The sequence below is a fragment of the Eleutherodactylus coqui genome, chromosome 10, assembly GCF_035609145.1.
Source record: "Eleutherodactylus coqui strain aEleCoq1 chromosome 10, aEleCoq1.hap1, whole genome shotgun sequence".
Classification (NCBI taxonomy): domain Eukaryota; kingdom Metazoa; phylum Chordata; class Amphibia; order Anura; family Eleutherodactylidae; genus Eleutherodactylus; species Eleutherodactylus coqui.
Genome location: NC_089846.1, coordinates 28,304,664 through 28,324,939, shown reverse-complemented (window position 1 = coordinate 28,324,939; position 20,276 = coordinate 28,304,664). Strand labels below are relative to the sequence as shown.

The 20,276-nt window shown below is 48.9% G+C and overlaps 1 protein-coding gene across 2 annotated transcripts in view; it reads left to right on the top strand.

The window, feature by feature from the left end:
• The first annotated feature begins 207 nt into the window (after positions 1-207).
• The window catches only part of HCFC1 (host cell factor C1), a 40,277-nt gene continuing 20,208 nt past the window's right edge, over positions 208-20,276 (top strand). For both annotated transcript variants that reach the window (XM_066580732.1, XM_066580731.1), the window contains exons 1-12: positions 208-1,204; positions 8,908-9,056; positions 9,792-9,952; positions 10,084-10,292; positions 10,913-10,997; positions 11,119-11,225; positions 11,307-11,486; positions 12,895-13,245; positions 13,317-13,477; positions 13,589-13,783; positions 15,990-16,214; positions 16,813-16,917. In XM_066580732.1, the coding sequence (XP_066436829.1) occupies positions 1,015-1,204; positions 8,908-9,056; positions 9,792-9,952; positions 10,084-10,292; positions 10,913-10,997; positions 11,119-11,225; positions 11,307-11,486; positions 12,895-13,245; positions 13,317-13,477; positions 13,589-13,783; positions 15,990-16,214; positions 16,813-16,917 (2,118 nt within the window). In that variant the 5' untranslated portion in view covers positions 208-1,014. The remainder of the gene's footprint in view (positions 1,205-8,907; positions 9,057-9,791; positions 9,953-10,083; positions 10,293-10,912; positions 10,998-11,118; positions 11,226-11,306; positions 11,487-12,894; positions 13,246-13,316; positions 13,478-13,588; positions 13,784-15,989; positions 16,215-16,812; positions 16,918-20,276) is intronic.

Genomic DNA, 20,276 nt, shown 5'->3' with positions numbered 1-20,276 from the left:
ACTACAATACTCTGGCACGGCCGAGGGATGGCGCTGCCCCCGACCCCGAGGGGCTGATGGCGCAGGCAGCTCTGCCGCTGCCCCCCGCCGTGAGGTAATGTCGTCTCCAGGCCCCACCGAGCGTCTCTCACCACCCCCAGCAGCGCGCTGTCCCCGCCTCCATCTTATTGTCTCCGGAGGAGGAGGAAGACGGGAGGCGGGCGCTGACAAGATGGCGGCTCCCAGGGAGGCGTGAAAAGAGGCTCCGGTGCCCTGGACCGTGTTTGCACACCGAGAATCACGGTGGCCGACATTTTTTAACTTCCTTTAGTCCGGCCAGTTCATCGTTCCCGTCCGGTTTCCTCCGTTTCTCGTCCCGTCGCCCGAGTTGCAGCCGATAAGCGGCGGCGGCGGGGGTGGAGCCTCCCCTCACAGCCTCCATCTCCACCACCGCTGTCCGGTCGGGGCTGCTTCCCATCTGCCGTCCCCGCCATCCCCACCGCAGGACGAGGAGGAGGCGGCGCCGCTTTTTGCCCCCCGTGTGTGTGTTGTCGCCCCGCTCGCCGCCATCTTTGGTTTTCCCTAGCAGCTCTTTATTGGTTTGTTTGGACGGCACAAGATGGCGGCTCCCATGGACTCCCTCAGCTCCGCCGCTCCCGGGCGACTTTAAGGCAAACCGTGAGGCCGGGCGAGCAGGGAAGGGGGCGGCCTGCGGAAGACGCACCGTCTGCACAGCCCCTACAGAGGACAGCGGCCTCCGGCGCAGAGAGCGCGGCCGCCGGGCGCGGGAAGCAGTTTGTTTTCTCTCCGGCCGCCGTCATAAAATGGCGGCTCCCATGGACTCCACAGCGCCTCAGTGAGAGCCGGGCGGACCAGGCCGCAGCCGCGGATTTTCCTTGTTTTATCCCCCGCATCGCACTCCTCCCCCCTGGGCTGACGGCAGCAGTCACCCCGCTCCCCGGACGGCTCCGGTGTTTTGTGTTTTTCTGCCCGCCGGTGGTCTAGCAGCCCCCGCTGGGAGCCGGCGCCGCCGCCATGGCTTCTACTCCAGCGGTGACGGGATCATCCTCCGCCTTACAGCCTCGTTGGAAACGAGTGGTCGGCTGGTCGGGCCCGGTGCCCAGGCCTCGGCACGGACACAGGGCCGTGGCTATCAAGGAGTTAATCGTGGTGTTCGGCGGAGGGAACGAGGGGATCGTGGACGAGCTGCACGTCTATAACACAGGTAGGTGGCCGGGGGTGACGGCGGGCGGGGTGTGCTGTTGTGTGTTACTGTGTATAACGGGAGCCGCCGCCGGACAGAAGCGGCTGGTGCGCTTTTCAAAATCCACAAAGAAAAATGGCGGGTTCCCCCAGCAGGAGGATCGGAGACAGACAGGGGGCGGAGCCGGGGCGTGGTCGGAGAGCACGGGGGCGCGGCTAGGGGCGGGGCCGAGGCTTCCCTGACAGCGGCGGGGTGATGCTGGACAGTGCCGGCTTGGATGGAGGTTCTGCGGCCGGGCTGCTCTGGGCGCCTCGTGCTGTCAGTGTCTTTATAGGGGGCAGTGGTGGGTGTCTCGGGGGGCTGCAGGTGGTTAAAGGGGTTGTTACAGAAATGACAGTTTTAAAAGGGGGAGATAACTTGCTCCAACCCCATGTGCTGGATTGGGGGTAACTTAGTGATGTGGCGTGTCGCTGCTCATCTCCAGAAGGGGGTCCTGTGCGCCCCCCACAACTGAAAGTGCATGACCAGTGAGCCAATCACAGCTTGCCAAAATACACAGTTGGGCCCGATGTCCCTGGGCGGATGTGAATTGCGGGTGATCCGCAGTTCAAGCCCCCCTTGGGGAAGCATGAGCGTCCGCTACTGAATTACAGCATGCGGATTTGATTTGCAGACCTTTTGGATACGGAAATCAAATCGCAGCATGCGCCATTTTAGTGCGGCTACCGCGGAAGTGAATGGAAGCCGTCCGATCCGTAGCCCCTTTTTTTTTTCGTTAATGCTGCCGATTTTCGCCCTTGTATTTCCCGCGTTGAAATCCGCAGAATAAACGGACATAATGCGGATTTAGGATCCGTAGCGCATTGCAAAACTTCGCAGATTTGTCGCGCCAACTTTTCTCACCGCAGGAAGTCGGTTTCTGGAATCTCTTTTGTGGGGAATGCTGCGGAATGTCTGCAGCGGAGCGGCAAGAGTTGATCAGTGGGGGTCTTCCACTTGGGACCTCCAACAGGCAGCTGATTGAATAGATAACAGTGATCCCTCTAACCCCTACACAGGCCCGTCCAAGTGAAGAGCTGCTATGTACCACGCACAGCCACTATACAGTAGACGGCGCTGTGCCTGTTACAGACTGAAGTGACAGCAGCGCTCACCTGACTGTCACTTTTTAGACAGCTGGTTGTCGGGGATCCGCAGCAGCAGACCGAGCTGATCAATTATCGATAACCTATCCTGAGAGCAAGTCATCAGTAACTTGGTGCCAGAAGCCCCCTTTAAGGTGCTATAATGGGAGCGTTGGGGGCGACCGCCAGCACGGGTGTAACAGAGCAATTGGCGGGCTGAAAGTCAAATGGTTTTGACAACAATGATAAAAAGCGTGACTGATGATCTGTCCTAAAAGGGTTCTTTATTATTAAGGACCTGCACTCAATTCTTGATCGGCGGGGGTCCTGTTAGTGCAGACAGCGCTGTCCATAATGCAGCGGCCTGGTTGGGTACCACAGCTTCTGTTGAACTCATTGGGAGCTGTACCTGCAGCACCAAACCACTGTGATATGGACAGCGCTGTTGTACCGGGAATCAGCTGATCTGTGGGGATCCCCATCAGCCATTGCTGACCTATCATGAGGTTAGTAGTAGATCTCCTCCTTGACACTGCCGTAGTTTCCTCCTCGGTGGAGTTGTTACACATCAGTTTACTGCAGACTTCCGTTGTGGCGTTCTGCCATGATAGCCAGCTAGGGATGGGTGCTGTGATGAAACAGTTGGGGTCCGCCACATGCTGACGGGGGGTTCTCCATGACAAAATAGCACAGCATGCCGCTTCGCATCGGAGGCTACAGATCGACTGAAGTGCGACAAACTCCCCCGGCTCTTCTACGCCCCTCGGATAGGATTGGCTACTGTCTGTGGCAAGGAGTACTGACGTCGCCAACCGTCCGAGTCCGCGCTAAGTCTTGCATTGACTAGCTTCCTACATGTCTCCGTTATTAGCCCATCGGCTCGGAAACGTATCCGATGTCCCCGCAGTTGGATACACCTCCCTGTCATCCCGCAGTTGGATACACCTCCCTGTCATCCCGCAGTTGGATACACCTCCCTGTCATCCCGCAGTTGGATACACCTCCCTGTTATCCCGCAGTACTCCTCATATCTGCAGGCTGTCAGCCTCCTGGGTGTTCTGCAGTGAGCGGCTCTCCCTCCGCTTACTAGTAGTAACAGGTCTGTGAGGGGCGGGCGCTCCGGCGCCGAGCTGTCAGTCCTCTCCCGTACAGCCGCTCTCCACCCTGCCTGCCTTCAGCTCCGGCTGATGAATATTTGATGTTCCCCTTCGTCAGCTGACAATCCTGCCGCCAATTTCAACTTTGAAAAAGTTTCCCATCCCGTGCGCCGTTCTGTTGGCGCCGCTCGTCCCCCCCGTCTTCGTTACCGATAACACGGCGCTTTCTCTCTCGCCTCGGCCATTAAACATTTCATTGATTTGCCAAATGCGGCTTTCATTAGTCGTATTAATCCAGAACCTGACAAAGCCGTATTGCTGTGGTCTGCGGCCTTCATGTACCGGATCACCGTCTGTGACTTCTGTCTGCTTGTATCTAAGGAGCCGGGAGACGTTGAGGAAGGATCCTTGCCTTCAGCGCGGCGGTGATGCCCTCTTGTCGGACTCTGCGTGCGTCTATTCAGAGTTGCATGGAGCGTAGTACGGCCCCTGTAGACCTACACGACGGGCGATTACTGGACTCTGCGCCCCAAACTGTACTCAGCAATACGCTTTTTTTGTTTTTTATCCTTATTCTATATGAATCGTCCGATGAAAGGACGCCGCACATAGACAGCGGCTCTGCGGCTATTGGGGTGTACAGCGGGCTCCGCAGACATAATCGGCCTCTAAGAACACTCCGCATGAACGTAATTCGCTGCGTTGCCGCGCACTACGCTTGTGTAATATGTGGCAAGATAGAACAGGCTGCCATCTTTATTTCACACCATCTATGTGATATATGAGCCCATGGCCGATCGGTGCCGTGTATCCTGTGCAGAATGAGCGGTAAGAACATGGCCGTGTGAAGGAGCCCCAGCTCGGCTTACAAATATTACAGCAAGTCTGTCAGGTTATTGTAACCCTGTTAATATAATTAGCCTATGTGTGCGACATGTAGATGAAGACTTCTGTATGTCCCTTTTTTTTCTTTTTCACGGTCCCAATAACTGTTCATATGCTGCAATAACAGCGTTGCGGTGTGGTATGCAGATGACAAGACGTCTCTTAGTTCCCACACTGATACGGGTTTTCTCTACCCTCCTAAAAGAGTCTCTGGCATTCTTGATTGACCTTTCCAGCAGCGGCCGTAGTTAGACGCCATCTTCTTCACCCACCCCAGGGGATCAGTACTAGCTTTCAACCGTGCGTATCATACATGTCACACAGGACTCCCCCCCCCCCCCCCCCCCCCCCCCCCCCCCCCCAGTGTGGCACGGAGTCAATGAAACACACAGGGATGCCTCTGCTGGATATGTTGGGCAAGTATGCCAGGGGGTGTAGAGACCCGGCACCGGATCACCCATCAGATGCTTCACCTGTCACTTGCACACTGCGCAGCAATGCAGTTCTTTCCAGGGACATAGAGTCAGTAGAAGTGTGTGTGTATCTCCTTAAGGAGAGCTCCCAAAAAGTGTGTGGGGACACCTAGGGGGTGAGTGGGTCAGGGGATGGCATAGTCTGTCCCCAAGGAGAGAGGACACATCTTACTAAGGCTTCCTACACTCGGGCAATCGCAGTATCAGGCAAGGAAACTCGGCTCAATATCTCTCTCGCCAACGTGCGTTTTCACTGCGACGCGAGGTGGTTTTATGTCAAACGCCTTCCGTCACTTCAGTAAAGCGGCGGTCTTCCAGTGCGGCTTTCGGTTGCTTCAGAGAATCAGCAAGTGTTTCCCATTGCTTTCAGTGGGACATCTGGCATCGCACTCGTGTGCCCCTCGCAGGCCGTGCGGTGGGTTTTTCTGTCCCATTGAAAACAATGGACGAGGCGCTCCGAGAAATACAGAAAGATAGGACTTAAAATTACATTTTTATTTTTTTTCTTTGACTGCACTGCGGTTCGGGAACAAATCGCTCGTGTATCTGACTGCATTCAGAAGAATGGGGTTCAGGTTTGTGCGTCTCGCAGCGCACAAATCTCGCACGATTTTCTCAGTCATCTGCGGCTGGAGGTTTTGTCACAGATACGTGTCAAAATACCAGAAGAAAAAGTGCTGCGTCCAGTGCGTGTTCTTCATTCCAGAAAGCGGGCGGACCTGGCTATAGTTCATGGGGTCCGTTCGGTTCCATCCAGAGACTCAGCCGTTTGGCCGCAGGGATTCCCCTTTCTTGCTCCCCAGATGGAGCAGGAGACTGCAACCTCTGCCGCAGATGTGAAGCCTACGCTTGGCTCCTAGTAGTGAAATCCCTCACAATGTGTTCTTGTTGTGTGACGAAAAGTCTAGAATAATGCCAGTATATCGTGTGAGATCAGGTTTTATAAACTTAGGGAAAAAAGGAGGCCTGTATGTTGTACCGAGCGCCAGCTCTGCTCTTCAAAAACAGAATCCCCAAGCATCTCCTCTCCTCCGGCCTGTGCTAAACATTGGGGATTCGTCCAAACCAGTGCAGCCGCAGGAGGATGCAGGTGGTGGTGGTTGTAAAGTGGACCCGGCATGTCCTCTGATCAGCATGGCAAACTGCGCACCTTCTACAGTCATAACACCCCCCCCCCCCTTCCCCAACCCCCTTTCACCTATAATTGCCCCTGTTATATTGCAAGCCTGTCACTTGTGTACCATCAAGTAGTAGGTCTCCCCGAATGTCAGTTTTAAGGTTTCAGGGCTCCATATGGTGACCAAAATAGGTGCGTCTCTACCAAAAATGTGCAAATGGCGACAAGAATTTACAGTCTTGTCGCCGTTTGCAATTCATAGCTGGAAAAAAATAAAATGATATAATTTTTCCTTGTGCCTCTAGCAGACACACTGCTGTCAGAGCAACGAGAGATCAGTGGATGGGTTAAAGGGCCTGTGACGAAATCCTGCCCATGTGACACTCTGGTGACAGCCGTGCAGCCGCTGCCAGTAGTGCTGCCCTTGTGTGCGGATGAGCAGGAAATAAGGAAACTACAACAACCCACCAGTATGGGGAGGACACAGTCAGCTGGGTGATCGTGTCCTTACGGGAGGCTCATTGCTTATGTGGCGCAGCAGTGACTGGTGTAGAAGGTGCCCGCACTGTTGCTAAGCATACGCCGGCTACGCTCCTAGGGGGTGGTGGTAATTTCTACAAATTTTTGGCATAAATTGCAGTAAAATCCATGGGGGGGCCGTGTTCTTTACTCTTTCTTGTAGTTGTTAAAAGTGGCGAGAAAAGTTATAAAGTGCGACTATTGGCGCAAACGCGATATGTACCAAAATGTACATCATTTACGGACGTGAAACGGTTGATGAGTTTCCTCCGGGGTGCTTGTTGTAAATCTGGAGAACTGCATGGACTCCGGGCAATGGAGGGCGCCGCTTGTCAGACCGGCAGTCTTTGGCCTCAGAAGGTGCCAACAGTGATTGCAGCCAAATGTAGGCTGTGCTTTTTCAGGGGGTAAGATCAGTGGGTTTACGGCTGTGGAGGTGCGCCGCTTGTCCCGCTGGTCAGTGGATGTGATCGGTCCTCTAGATGATGGCTGTCAAGTACTCCTCACTTCTGTTTGCACTATGAATGATAAATCTCACCCGCTTGTTTGTTCTTTTGCAGTCATTATGCATCTTGATGAACTTTTAGAAGGTTTTTGGTGGGAAATACCATTAATGATATCCTGAGGATAGATCACCAATAGTTGATTGGCTGAGGTCCGCCTCTTAGGCGCCCGCTGTTGGCAGGGATATAAAGCGGAAACTGCTGCTGACCCCTGTGTAGTGGTCGGCGCTTGTAACTGCAGGTGCAGCTTCCACTGATTTTTTTTTTTTTTAAATGAGACCCCGGCCCGTTATTACAAGCATCTGCCACTATACAGGGGTCGGAGCAGTGGCTTCTGCTCCGTACACCTGTGTGTTGCAGCACTGACAGCAGGTGCCTGATCGGCCAGGATCCCAAGAAGTGGACCCCAGGCGATCAACTATTGAAGACCTATCCTCAGGATTGCTCATTATTAGTAGTAACCTGAAAAATCCATTTAAACCGTTCCTTATCGTGGAAGTTGTAGCTTTGTAGAGCTTCACCCGTTCTGGAATTAATAAAGGGCTTGCTGGAACGCAGAATGATCTGTCTGTCCGTGTTTTGTTGATCAGTGGACACTGGTGTTTGTCTTGGTTGGGAAATGCCCGCCCCACAATTAGACTTGGCTGAGTTCACACGGGGCAGATTGTTGTGGATGATCTTTGCAGGGAAATGTACAAGATGTGCGCCAAATTATGGATTTGACCCCACAGACTATGGCCGTCTGCACATAAACAGGTTGGATTCTGCATGCGGGAGCCCATCAGCGGAATCAGACTCTGTGCCCGGCTGGCATCCACGCATACCTGTCTCTTCTAATTTCTGCTCTGTGGGTGGTCGTGGTGAGCCGCCGCCATGGGGCAGGCGCAGTTCATGCTGGAAGTTTCTACAGCGTGTGGCTCAGATGCCGTAATCTCATGCGCCTGCTGCTGTCTTATGTTATGAGAACCCAGAGAGGGATAACTGCAGCAGTTGATTCTTGCCTGCACTTACCCCTTCACGGTATTGTGGTTGTGCTCCGCGTCCCCGGATGGATCAGTAGGGGATCTGATCTCTGAGGTCCGTCCATAATGCTGCGAATCATGGATTTGCAAAACATTTTGTGCAACAGAGTTTTGCCTGTGAAGTTGACTGTTGCTGAAAAAGTCGTCATGCGGAGTTCATAGCGCCACGTCAGCTGGTTGTCTTCTACACCAGGGACATATCTGGATGGTATATGCCATATACAACCGCACAATCACCATTGTGTAGTACGGGCAGAGTTTGCATTGGAAATTGTAGTCCATTAATACCACCACCTTGTATTGGATAAGCTTCCTCTAGAGACACGCTGCATACATAGACCAGTGGGTTCATAGTCAGCAGATCTACAGCCGATGACCTCGTCATCCTGGGCCCCTGTATTGTACGGTATGACAACTTGACACAGGTCTATTATACTCATGCCGTAACATATTACACTCCCATAGAGGAGCCATATACTAAGTTGGGCTCTGCATCACGCCCTGCGAGATCAGGAAAACCTTTCCTCATCAGTTACTTTTGAGTTTATGGTCTAATTTAGGTCGATTTAATCAAGTTGGGAAAGCTATTCGAGCCCTTCAGGGTCTGCTGTATTGGGGAAATCTCCGCTACATCGTGTCATTCATGGAGTTGTACTGGTGGTCTTCCTTTTCTTATACCGGGCACGGTTATTCCATATCGGCTCATGAAGCCATGGATTGGGTAGCCAGAGTGTCGTCAACTATTGGCATCCTGTAGCGATGCCGCGGTGTCCCTCACACTAGAGGTTTCAGTTTAGGGTGTCTTTCCTTTAATTGCTTTCCTTGATGCAATTCATTTGAGTGCTATTAGTTCTGTAAAGGTGAATATTGGGATAACTTTCTTGCTGCACGTGTCAGAGGGGAATCTTCTGTAATCTAGTAGTGATAAGCTGTGATGGGGTGCGAACTAACGGCACTGCTGCTTGTGTTTTCCTTCTCTTCTAGCAACCAACCAGTGGTTCATTCCTGCGGTGAGAGGGGATATTCCTCCTGGTTGCGCCGCCTATGGATTTGTCTGTGATGGCACTCGCCTACTTGTCTTTGGAGGAATGGTCGAATATGGAAAGTACAGCAATGACTTGTATGAGCTGCAGGTAATCCTTTTACGTTTCCCATTTATGTGTGTTTTATAGTGTTTATTTGTAGCAGTCCAGTTTGCTTGTCTTACCAGTCTCCGAAGGGGGCGCTTAGACTGGGTTCACACTGGGTGAACTTTCTGCACAGCAATTCCGCCCACGGCTTTTTAACCCGGGGTAAGCCAGCAGAGTGGAAGAGATTTGTAAAACATTCAAAGCCGCCACATGTCAATTTTTTGCTCGTTTCCGCAGCAGCCTCTATGCGGAGAGATAGTTGCAGCGAAATGCCGACGGTGAAGCCGCTCCAAAACCCGTGGCGAAAGGCCGTTTGTTTTTTTTTGATGCGGTCATTCGGCGGGATTTCCGTCCCCTGTGTAAACAGGCGGCAGTTCATCTTTGAGCGACTGCCTGTTTGAATAGAGGCGGGTAGCTGGAAGAGATCTGACATACTCGATCTCCATTTAGTGAGCGTTTGTCACTCCTTTGTGAAGGCACAGGAGAAATAGTCGCCCTGTGTAAAAGTACCCCAAGTTAAAGCAGTAGTTCAGCCTCTTTAATCTCAAGATCAGTGGTGGTCCCAGAAATCGGACAACTCAAATCAAAGTGTTGGCACGTTCTAGTTGATATGCAATCGCTTTCTGTGATGGTCATCACCCTTTACCGAACTATCTCCTATATTGTAGAATTAGATGCTTTATTTTTTTTTTTCTTCAAAAATAGAGAAACTTAAACTGTTTATTTTTGCACACACAGGCAAGCAGATGGGAATGGAAGAGATTGAAAGCCAAAGCACCAAAAAATGGCCCACCTCCATGTCCTCGACTCGGACATAGCTTTTCATTGGTGGGAAGTAAATGTTACCTGTTCGGTGGTTTGGCAAATGATAGTGAGGACCCAAAGAACAACATTCCCAGGTATCTGGTTTTTGTTTTGTTTTGTTCCCCCTTTTCTTTTCACCCCCACCCCCACCCCCCAGCCGTCTGTATGTTCATGTTCCGCACACATTATGGATGTAATATAGTGTATAATTTTATTTATTATACAGGTACCTGAATGATCTCTATATATTGGAGCTCCGTCCTGGCTCTGGGGTTGTAGCTTGGGACATCCCCATAACATATGGCATACTCCCACCACCCCGAGAATCGCATACTGCAGTCGTGTATACAGAAAAAGACAGCAAGAAATCCCGCTTGGTGATATATGGTGGTATGAGTGGATGCCGGCTTGGTGATCTCTGGATATTGGATATAGGTGTGTTACTTTTTTTTCTTTTTTTTTTTTTTTTGTCGTTTCATGTAGTATTCTGTATTTACCATTCTAGTTGCATTTGTTAAGTCTTTCAAAAGCGCAGCTAAACGTTTTAGATATGTCATAGGGTCATGTCAAACATTTTGATTGCTATATGTTTGGGTGCCGAGGCCCTCGCCGACTGCTAGCATAAAGCATTTGTGGTGCTCATTTGGGTGCTCTTTACTACTCGCTAGCTAAAAACATTTCCAGAAACTTCCTATTAAGCCCATCTTCAGTTAGCGAGCAGGGATAGCGCTTGGACGAGCGTCACCGCTGCTTTATTCTAGCGCTTTAGTGGGGGTCTTGGTACCCGGACCCCAGCGAACAAAACTTTTGACATTTCCCTATTGCATGTCTAAGCTTCCCCCCCCTCAAAAGCAGTTACACTTTTTTTTTTTTAAAGGGGTGTTCTAGACTATTTTTATTAATGACCTATCCTCCGGAAGGGTCATCAATAGTTGATTGACTGGGGACCACCGCTCGGGCCCCCAGTCGATCAACTGAAGATGGGTCATCAATAGCTTGGAAACCCCTTTTAATGGTTTATACTATAGTTTATTGTAAATGTTTTTCTTTTCTAGACACCCTAACGTGGAATAAACCCAATCTAAATGGTGTTGCTCCTCTTCCTCGAAGTCTTCATTCTGCCACAACTATAAGTAACAAGTAAGCTAAAACTGACACTTGTCTTTTTCTTCTCCTCCTCCCTATTGTTTATGCAGCGTTATACTAAATTGAAATTGTGTGTGTATAAAATTATAATACCACATTTCCTTCTGAATTCCAGAATGTATGTCTTCGGAGGCTGGGTGCCTTTAGTAATGGATGATGTCAAAGTAGCCACTCATGAGAAGGAATGGAAATGTACAAACACTCTTGCCTGTCTCAACCTTGGTACGTGACGTACATATCTTTTCAAGGGAGTGAGTCGTGGACCCAAGAGAGATTTTGACTCTTGTTTGTGTTTTATTGTAGACTCCATGACTTGGGAGCACATTGTCATGGATACGTTGGAGGATAACATTCCACGGGCTCGTGCCGGCCATTGTGCTGTAGCAATTAATACACGCTTGTATATATGGAGTGGTCGAGATGGCTACCGTAAGGCTTGGAATAACCAAGTGTGTTGCAAAGACCTTTGGTACCTTGAAACAGGTAATGGATATTTGCAGAAGTTGACATGCTTGGAAAAACTTTTTTTTTTTTTTGTAGGGAACAAACTTGATATAATGTTTAGATCTACTCGCCATTTTGTGGAGATCCTGAGTTTAAAAAAAAGTCATTCATGCAATAGTTGAGGTTCACTTTCCATTATGACAGCCCTTTTTGTAAATAGTCAACCCAGCAGTCAGCTGATTGCCTCAGTTCTGGCTTCTCAAATCTCTGGAGATCAGCTGCTATTGCTTGAGGAAGTTGCGTCTTGCTCTACATTACATATGAGATGCTGCTGTATGGTTTTCCATAGAAGCCGTTCTTAAAGCACCTTCGAGAATTGCTTCTTCTAAGAGGAGGAAACTGCCCTATTGTAGGTTAAAGGAGTATTCCCATCTCAGCCAATCAGAGATTGGTCACTGTAATGCTGCAGCCACCCATGTCGAGGATTATGGAAATGGCCAGAATGGATGTACTATGCTTGCCCACTTCCATTCACTTATATGGGAGAGGCAAAAAAACGCTCTAGAACAGCTAGTTCTCCAGTCTCCATAATACTGGACACCGGTGGCTGTAGAGGTGGGTTGGGAGACCCTTCAGGTGAGGTGTGTGGATCGCAGAGGTGGGACCCACATGTATCAGATATTTATGTGAAGAAACTCTGCATGGGAGAGCACCTCAGTCTTGATGCAGACTAAAGTGATGTATAGCGCCATCGCTCTAGTTCAGGAGTAAAACCATCGTCCTACACGCTCCTCCATAGCATCCAGATGAATGGCTATATGTCCGAAATGCTGCTATGTCTAAAATATATTACCTATGTACCTTTGGAACATAGTCTAAAGGTGCCCCTATTCACACATCCGTGATTTCGGCACGTATTACAGCCGTGTGATACAATGTGATTGGAGTTAATGAAAGCAAATGGGCGTTCGTTGATCCGTTCACATTAGCGTGTAGGTACATGTGAGAGAAGGATCGCAGCATTTCTCTTATACCATGCAGCGTGAGCCCTATACTTTTGTATGGGCAGCATATGCAAAAAAAAGTGACACACTGCATGACCGTGTGAGATGAGCGATCATGCGCAGTGCACACGCTGCCGTATGCAGTCTCTTCCAGCTCATATAGACTGGTAAATCGCTGTGGGGGTCCTGCAGTGTTTTACAGATAGTCGCATGAATAAGCTCTAAGTAATTTATTCTGCATCGAATGTAGTGTTTTTCATTCCAGAGGTGTATTTTTTTTTTTTCGTTAAGGCTTCCTATCTCTTGCAGTGCGACCTTATCTTGGTGGATATGCCACAAATTTGTGAGATTGCAATAGCTCTTTAATGCTTATGTGTACAATATGCTGCTTTTAGTAGTCCTTATGCTGTGATCTAAAATGTCACTCCATTTGTCTTACACAGAAAAACCCCCAGCGCCTGCTCGTGTTCAGTTAGTTAGAGCAAACACAAACTCTCTGGAGGTCAGCTGGGGCGCCGTATCAACAGCAGACAGTTATCTGTTGCAACTTCAGAAATACGACATACCAGCTGCTGCTGCGGCAATGTCTCCGGCCAATCCAGTTCCGTCTGTGCCAGTGAATCCGCCCAAGAGTCCGGCTCCGGCTGCTGCTGCTCCAACAGTGCAACCTGTAGCTCATACCGGCATTACTCTGGTACCTCAACCCGCCTCTGTGCCTCCTACAACAGCCACTATACAGGTCTTGCCCACAATTCCTGGGAGCCCAATTGCAGTGTCTGCTCCACGTCCTCAAGGTAAATCCCTTTTAATTGGCACTGATTACCGCAGTCATAAACAGAACTTTAAACGATGTATTCTCTCCTAGCTGTACCAGCTGTTCTGAAGGTTGGAGCGCCCCAGGCCACTGTGAATTCACCACTCGTTACTGTTCGGCCAGCTACCCAAGTTGGGAAAGCGCCATTAACTGTCACTTCTCTTCCTCCTGGTGTGCGGATGGTGGTACCTGCCCAAAGTGCACAAGGAGCTGTAAGTATTTTCACAGTTTTTAAAAATATATAATTAATATGTTTGCCTTGTTGGCATAATATTGTGGTGGTTAGGAATCTAATCTATATAAATTTTTGTTTGTTTGCACAGACCATTGGTGGTAGCCAACCAATGAGTGGCATGGCGGCTCTCGCTGCAGCAGCTGCTGCTACACAGAAGATCCCACCTTCCTCTGCCCCAACAATGTTGAGCGTGCCTGCTGGAACTGCTATGGTAAAGTCTGTTGCAATGTCGTCTGCTGCCACACTCCCAACATCTGTCAAAATGGCATCATCCCCACTTATGGTAAGTCGTTACGGAAGAAGACTCAACACTTTTACGACTTAAAAATAATGCCTGCTCTCAATCCGTATGGATCACCTGAGTGTAAAATATTATTAAAGCTCCATAGATAAGGCTCTTAGGTTTTTGTTTTAGAATAATTTTGACCATTATAACCACTTCCAAGAACTATGGTTTTGAGATTTACTCTAGTTCACATCTTAGGTTAAAAATTAAGTAGCTTTGCATCTTGTGACTGTGGTATTAAAGATGTTTTCCATGCAAAATACTAGTAATGAACTGTGCTCAGCATAGGTCATCAATAATTGATTAGGGTCTGCCAATTAGCTGATCGGGCATCCTCTATCCGTCCCAGGACACATGGGTCAGAGCAGAAACTGCTGTCTGACCCTTGTGTAGTGGTTGGCGCTTTTAACTGCAAGTGCAGTTCACGTTGATAGTAATGAGAGCTGCACCTGCGGTTACAACCGTCGGCCTCTACAAAGGAGTCAGAATAGTGGCTTGCACTCCGACTCCTGTGTATCCCGGTGCTGACAGCAGGCGCCTGATTGGCTTGACCTAGCCAATGTACTATTGATGACCTATTCTGATAATGGGTCATCAATAGTACTTTGCGTGGAAAAACCCTTTAAGCGTCCTGAGCAATTTATTGGGTGCTATCCTACTTCAGATATGTCTTTTTTGAAATGTGTGTTTTTGTTTTTTTTAATTAAAGGGGTTGTCCCGCGAAAGCAAGTGGGGTTATACACTTCTGTATGGCCATATTAATGCACTTTGTAATATACATCGTGCATTAAATATGAGCCATACAGAAATTATATACTCACCTTCCCTGCGCTGGCGTCCCTGTCTCCATGGTGCCGTCTAATTTCAGCGTCTAATCGCCCGATTAGACGCGCCTGCGCAGAAGGGTCTTCTCCCTTCTGGTCGGTCCGGGCACGAGCGGCGTTCTGGCTCCGCCCCCTTGTACGTGGCATCGCGTAGCTCCGCCCCGTCACGTGTGCCGATTCCAGCCAATCAGGAGGCTGGAATCGGCAATGGTCCGCACAGAGCCCACGGTGCACCATGGGAGAAGACCCGCGGTGCATCGTGGGTGAAGATCCCGGCGGCCATCTTGGAGGAAAAGAAGGAAGAAGTTGCAGAGAAGGGATTCGGCTAAGTAAAAAAAAATTTTATTTTTATTTTAACACATCCCTTGGGTTTGTCCTGCGCTGAACGGGGGTATGCAAAAAAAAAAAAGCAAAACCGTTTCGGCGCGGGACAACCTCTTTAATGGTATCACTACCAAGAATTTTCATTATGGATTCCATCTTATCGGGTCCCCCATTCCAGCGCTGTGCCCCTGAGAAACAAGTGTGCACACACAGTGTGACTTTACACAAAACTGAGTGCACGCTGGTTTCTTAGGGTCACATCGCTGCAAAAGGGGACCCAGTGAGTATAAAATGCAGCTCCCCGGACTACCCGTGCCCTCACCTTTTGAGCCCCATAACTTAGCTTTTGGGGCTCAAAGGTGATGACAGAAGCCCTTTAATGACTTGTGCCATAGCCCTACACTGGATGACCCTTTCCTTCCCTAAACTTACCCTATGGCTGAAACTTGACCTACTCCAATTTGAGAAGGTAGTATAACGGTATCAAAAACTCCCCTCAATAGTTTGATAAATCTTAGGCCGCTTGATGTCCTGAGAGTGGTGATGATCAGCTACACTACATTGATGAAAGATAGTGCCATATCCTCTGTGTAATGGGCTTTCCTTGTTGGCATTTAGCATTATACAGTGTACTGGTAACAATGTTTTTATCATATATTGGCTAACTGTAAGGTCTCTCTCACACAGGTGCTTTTTACCGCAGTTAGCGCAGCGTTTTGAACATCACGGTATAACGCTCCTATTGAAATCAATGAGGCCTCGCAGACATGCGCTCGATCGCAGTGCTGGATGGTGCTTTCCAGCGCTGCGATTTTTGAGCGGAGTCTGTTCTATATTTGGCCATTTGGTGCACCTAATCACCCATCACAATGATGGGGTGCGCTAAAACAAGCTGCGGCAGAAAGCTAAAGTAAAATCGACGCGTTCATGTGTGACAATGACAATATTGAAATAAAAAATGTTAAACTTGCTGCATTACATTTCTCATTCAAATCGTGGCCGGCACCTCTGTTAGATGTTGGTGGTTGTTTCAATGGCTTATATTTTCTTCACAGGTCAGTAATCCAGCCACACGAATGTTGAAAACTGCGGCAGCTCAAGTTGGCACTTCAGTTTCGTCAGCAGCCAATACACAGACTCGTCCAATCATTACAGTACATAAGTCAGGAACTGTCACCGTTGCACAGCAAGCCCAAGTTGTAACCACAGTAGTTGGAGGTGTCACAAAAACAATCACCCTTGTTAAAAGTCCAATTTCTGTACCTGGTGGCAGCACCTTGGTAAGTTTGCTCTTTAGTACATAGTCATATCTGTCAGCAGCATGATAGACCAAAAGGAGCTATGCAGATTGATGTACCGATGTATGGCTAAAGATTTAGTGTAACTTTTATAGCTAAATCCCTGCTTATTCTGGCCTAAAGGGGATGACCACTTCATGTTGGCAATTTTCTAATCTATGGAAGGCAGAAAAATTGGATAACTTACCAATATATATCTTTAGAGATTCTGGACTGTGTTCCTTGTCCGGAAAGCCATTCCCCTGTTTAGAAACCCTTTTCTCTAGTCAGCATGCAACCAAGTCCATAAAATGGCTAGCATGGCGGGTCCAGTCACTTCATATGTACATGACTGTTCTGAGCAAGTTTCCAGATCTGCTGACTGCATAAGAACATGCATGGAGAGAGGATCAGCCCACCATCCTCGGGTCCTCTGCAGAGCGGCGCAGGGTCTTCCTGCAATCTGCTCAGCTCCTTCAGCTAATCTAACATGATGCCTGCAGATCAGACGCAATGTTCAATGGGACAGGATGGTCTGATATGTATTAAAAGTGTAATTTTATCAATGTTTGTTAACACTTAAGTGCTGCATTTCTCTTAGATTTCCAATCTTGGTAAAATGATGTCTGTAGTCCAAACCAAACCAGTCCAGACCTCTGCTATAACAGGACAAGCCTCTTCTGGTCCCTTAACGCAGATTATTCAGGTAATGTGTTTTTCTGGTGAAATGATATAAAGGGAGATAAACAGAAATAACATGCTTTCTGCTCGTAGCCCTTCATTAACTAATATTTCTCGTCCGTGTCATTGGGGGACACTGCTAAGACCTTGAGTATAGCTGCAGCTACTAGGAGGCGGACAATAAGCAAAAAGCGTTCGCTCGTCCTACCAGCATAGATGCTCTGTGCGCTCTTTCCACAGCATACATTGGGGATAACAGTTCTTTTCCGAGTAGCTTTAGAAGCCAGGTCTCAAAGTATTCTGGGGGGGTTAGTACCTTCTACCTTTTCAGGTATGCCGACAATACAGAAATTATTCCTGCGTGATCTGTTTTCCAAATCATCCGTCTTAGGCCGGCTTCACATGGACGAGTCAGATTCTGCATTTAGGAGGCCGTCCGCAGTAAAATAAAGCTTGCTGAAATTTATTTACCGCTCGTGGAATGCACAATTAGTATCCACTAGTGTGAGCAAAAATTCAACTTTAACATTCCTTTCAATGCGTGCGTTTTTGTTTTTTTTGCGGATTCCGCAATAGGAATCCACCCATGTAAGACCGGCCTTGTTAAGGAGACTAGTGAACATTTGGGTATGTCTCTGAACAACTTTGCATAGGGGCATATTGGTCCTTTTAGATCGCGTGCACACATCCCTCCACTACAGCGATTCGCTCCTATTATTTTTGCATAACATGATGTATAAGTCCCATATTCCCTGCAGAGAGCGCACGGTTACACTTTGTAATAGACCGCTATCTTGCAATATAAGCTCTGTTGTGCTCTGATTGCTCAGTGTAACTTGGGAGGATTACAGCATTAAAGGGGTTGTCTCGCGAAAGCAAGTGGGGTTAAGCACTTCTGTATGGCCATATTAATGCACTTTGTAATATACATCGTGCATTAAATATGAGCCATACAGAAGTTATTCACTTACCTTCCCTGCGCTGGCGTCCTCGTCTCCATGGCTCCGTCTAACTTCAGCGTCTAATCGCCCGATTAGACGCGCTTGCGCAGAAGGGTCTTCTGCCTTCGGGTCTGTTCAGCAGCAGCGGCGTTCTGGCTCCGCCCCCTTCCACGTGTCATCGCGTAGCTCCACCCCATGACGTGTGCCGATTCCAGCCTCCTGATTGGCTGGAATCGGCACACATGATGGGGCGGAGCTACGTGATGACGCGTAGAAGGGGGCGGAGCCAGAACGCCACTGCTGCCGAACAGACCCGAAGGCAGAAGACCCTTCTGCGCAAGCGTGTCTAATCAGGCGATTAGACGCTGACGTTAGACGGAGCCATGGAGACGAGGACGCCAGCGCAGGGAAGGTAAGTGAATAACTTCTGTATGGCGCATATTTAATGCACGATGTATATTACAAAGTGCATTAATATGGCCATACAGAAGTGCTTAACCCCACTTGCTTTCGCGAGACAACCCCTTTAATCACCGGCAGCACAGCAGACTCCCTTCTTTCCCCATCCAAGCTATATACTGGCCCCTGTGCCAGGAGATCTGCCTCATGTCTATCCTGCAGTTCCACCTCACAATTATCCCAAGCATCTGATTCTGGTGGTGGTATCTGTTTGGCAAATCAGATGGCGAGGCAGTTCTCCAATAAGTGTTCCTTGGCTGTGCTGGCACCGTTTGCGGTGTGTCAGCGCCATCTTGATGGCCGCAATCCTCTGCACCTCCCAGCAGTTTCTGCTTTTTGCTACAGGTTATGGTGTCTAGTTCTCCCACAGGCATCAGACCAATACCACAGACCTCCAAACTGTCACCGCCCGCTTTCCACTGCTACCCCGATCTGCGATCAGGATGCTTTTTGTAGGAGTTCTGCAGGATCTTTCTTTAATTGCTCTGGCCACAGTCGCATTAGTGATAGTGGCACCAATTCTCATTCCCTCCAATACTGCTAATTCCACACCGTAAGAAAGTCAAGTTGGAGGGCCTTCCTCTGATCCTCATCGCTCCAGACTAACCACTTCAGACTTTGTATGCCAACCTGGTCATCCTCCTTGTGGACGCTCTCTGGCCCCTTGCAGTCAGAGGATCTTCTATCGCAGGGACCCATCTTCCACCCGAATTTAGCCACTCTGCCCTTGACAGCATGACTGTTGAAATTGTCCTTTTTCAGAGCTTGCTGTTTTGCTGAACTGAATTTGTCCCATGTTAAAGACCAGAAAACCCTCCTCTTCCCAGATCTTCCATGTCTGGAAGTCCTTATTTGACTGGTGCGAGCAGAGGCTCTTTCACGCTATGTTTTTTGGGGGGGTTTGTGTTTTGTTTTTTAACCTTCTTGCATCTTTTCTTTGCTCTAGGAAGGTCTGAGCATGGGGATGTGCCTCAGCTGTCCATAGGGATAAGTCTCAGTGCTCTTAATCCTGTTTTGAGTTCTTAAGAATAGAAGGCTGCAGCGTGCACCTTTCTCCAGGGAGTGCCTCGCTCTGTCCTTCCCTACCGTCATCCTTCCACCCCATGGGACCTGAATTTGGTCTTAAACACCTTACAATTAGCGCCCTGTGAGCTAATACGTTACATTTCCTTCTCTTATGGAAGGTTGCTTTCTTAATGACCATCACCTCGAGATGGCATGCCTCTTCTTGGCACTTCACCAGGTTAAGATGGTGCTTTGTCCAGTTCCCTCATCCTACACAAGATGGCTTCGTCTTTCCACCTCAATGAGGAGAATGTTTTGAAGTTGTTCCCCCTGGCTCCTTGTCAACCTAGGGAGAGACTCCTTCATAATCTCAATGTTGTCAGGGCATTACAACTTTATCTCTCGGGACCTCTTTCTGGTGTTCTGTATGGCCTCCAAATCCACCATTGTCTGATGGATCAGGTCTGTAATTGGAGAGGTCTACCGTTCTAAAGGCAGGGATGTACCCTTCCAGGTTACGGCCCATTCTACATGGGCGGTGGGTCCCTCCTGGGCTGTCTCCCACAAGGTCTCTGCTTTACAGATGTGTAAGGCTCTCCACACCTTTTATAAAGTTTTACAGGGTGCATATCTTTGCATCCTCTGTCACAGGATTTTGCAGGAGGCAGTTTTCTGAACACTGAATATTTTCTCCCTACCTTGGACTGCTTTTGAACTTCCCAAGGTTTTTGCTTTGTCCCCAAATAACACGGAAGAGAAAACAAGATTCCTGTTACTTACCATAAAATCTTTCTTGGCCCGTTCATGAATCTTTTGCTGCATGTAGGGAATCTGTGTTTTGTTTTTTTTGTTTTTGTTTTTTTTTTGGCTCTCCCTTCTTGGTTACTAGTGCAGTTGCATTTCTGTATAGTTGCTCTGTTTCTTCAGCTTTAGTCTTCAGTGACTCTCTGGCTCTGCTTCTCCTACTGCTTGTATGCAA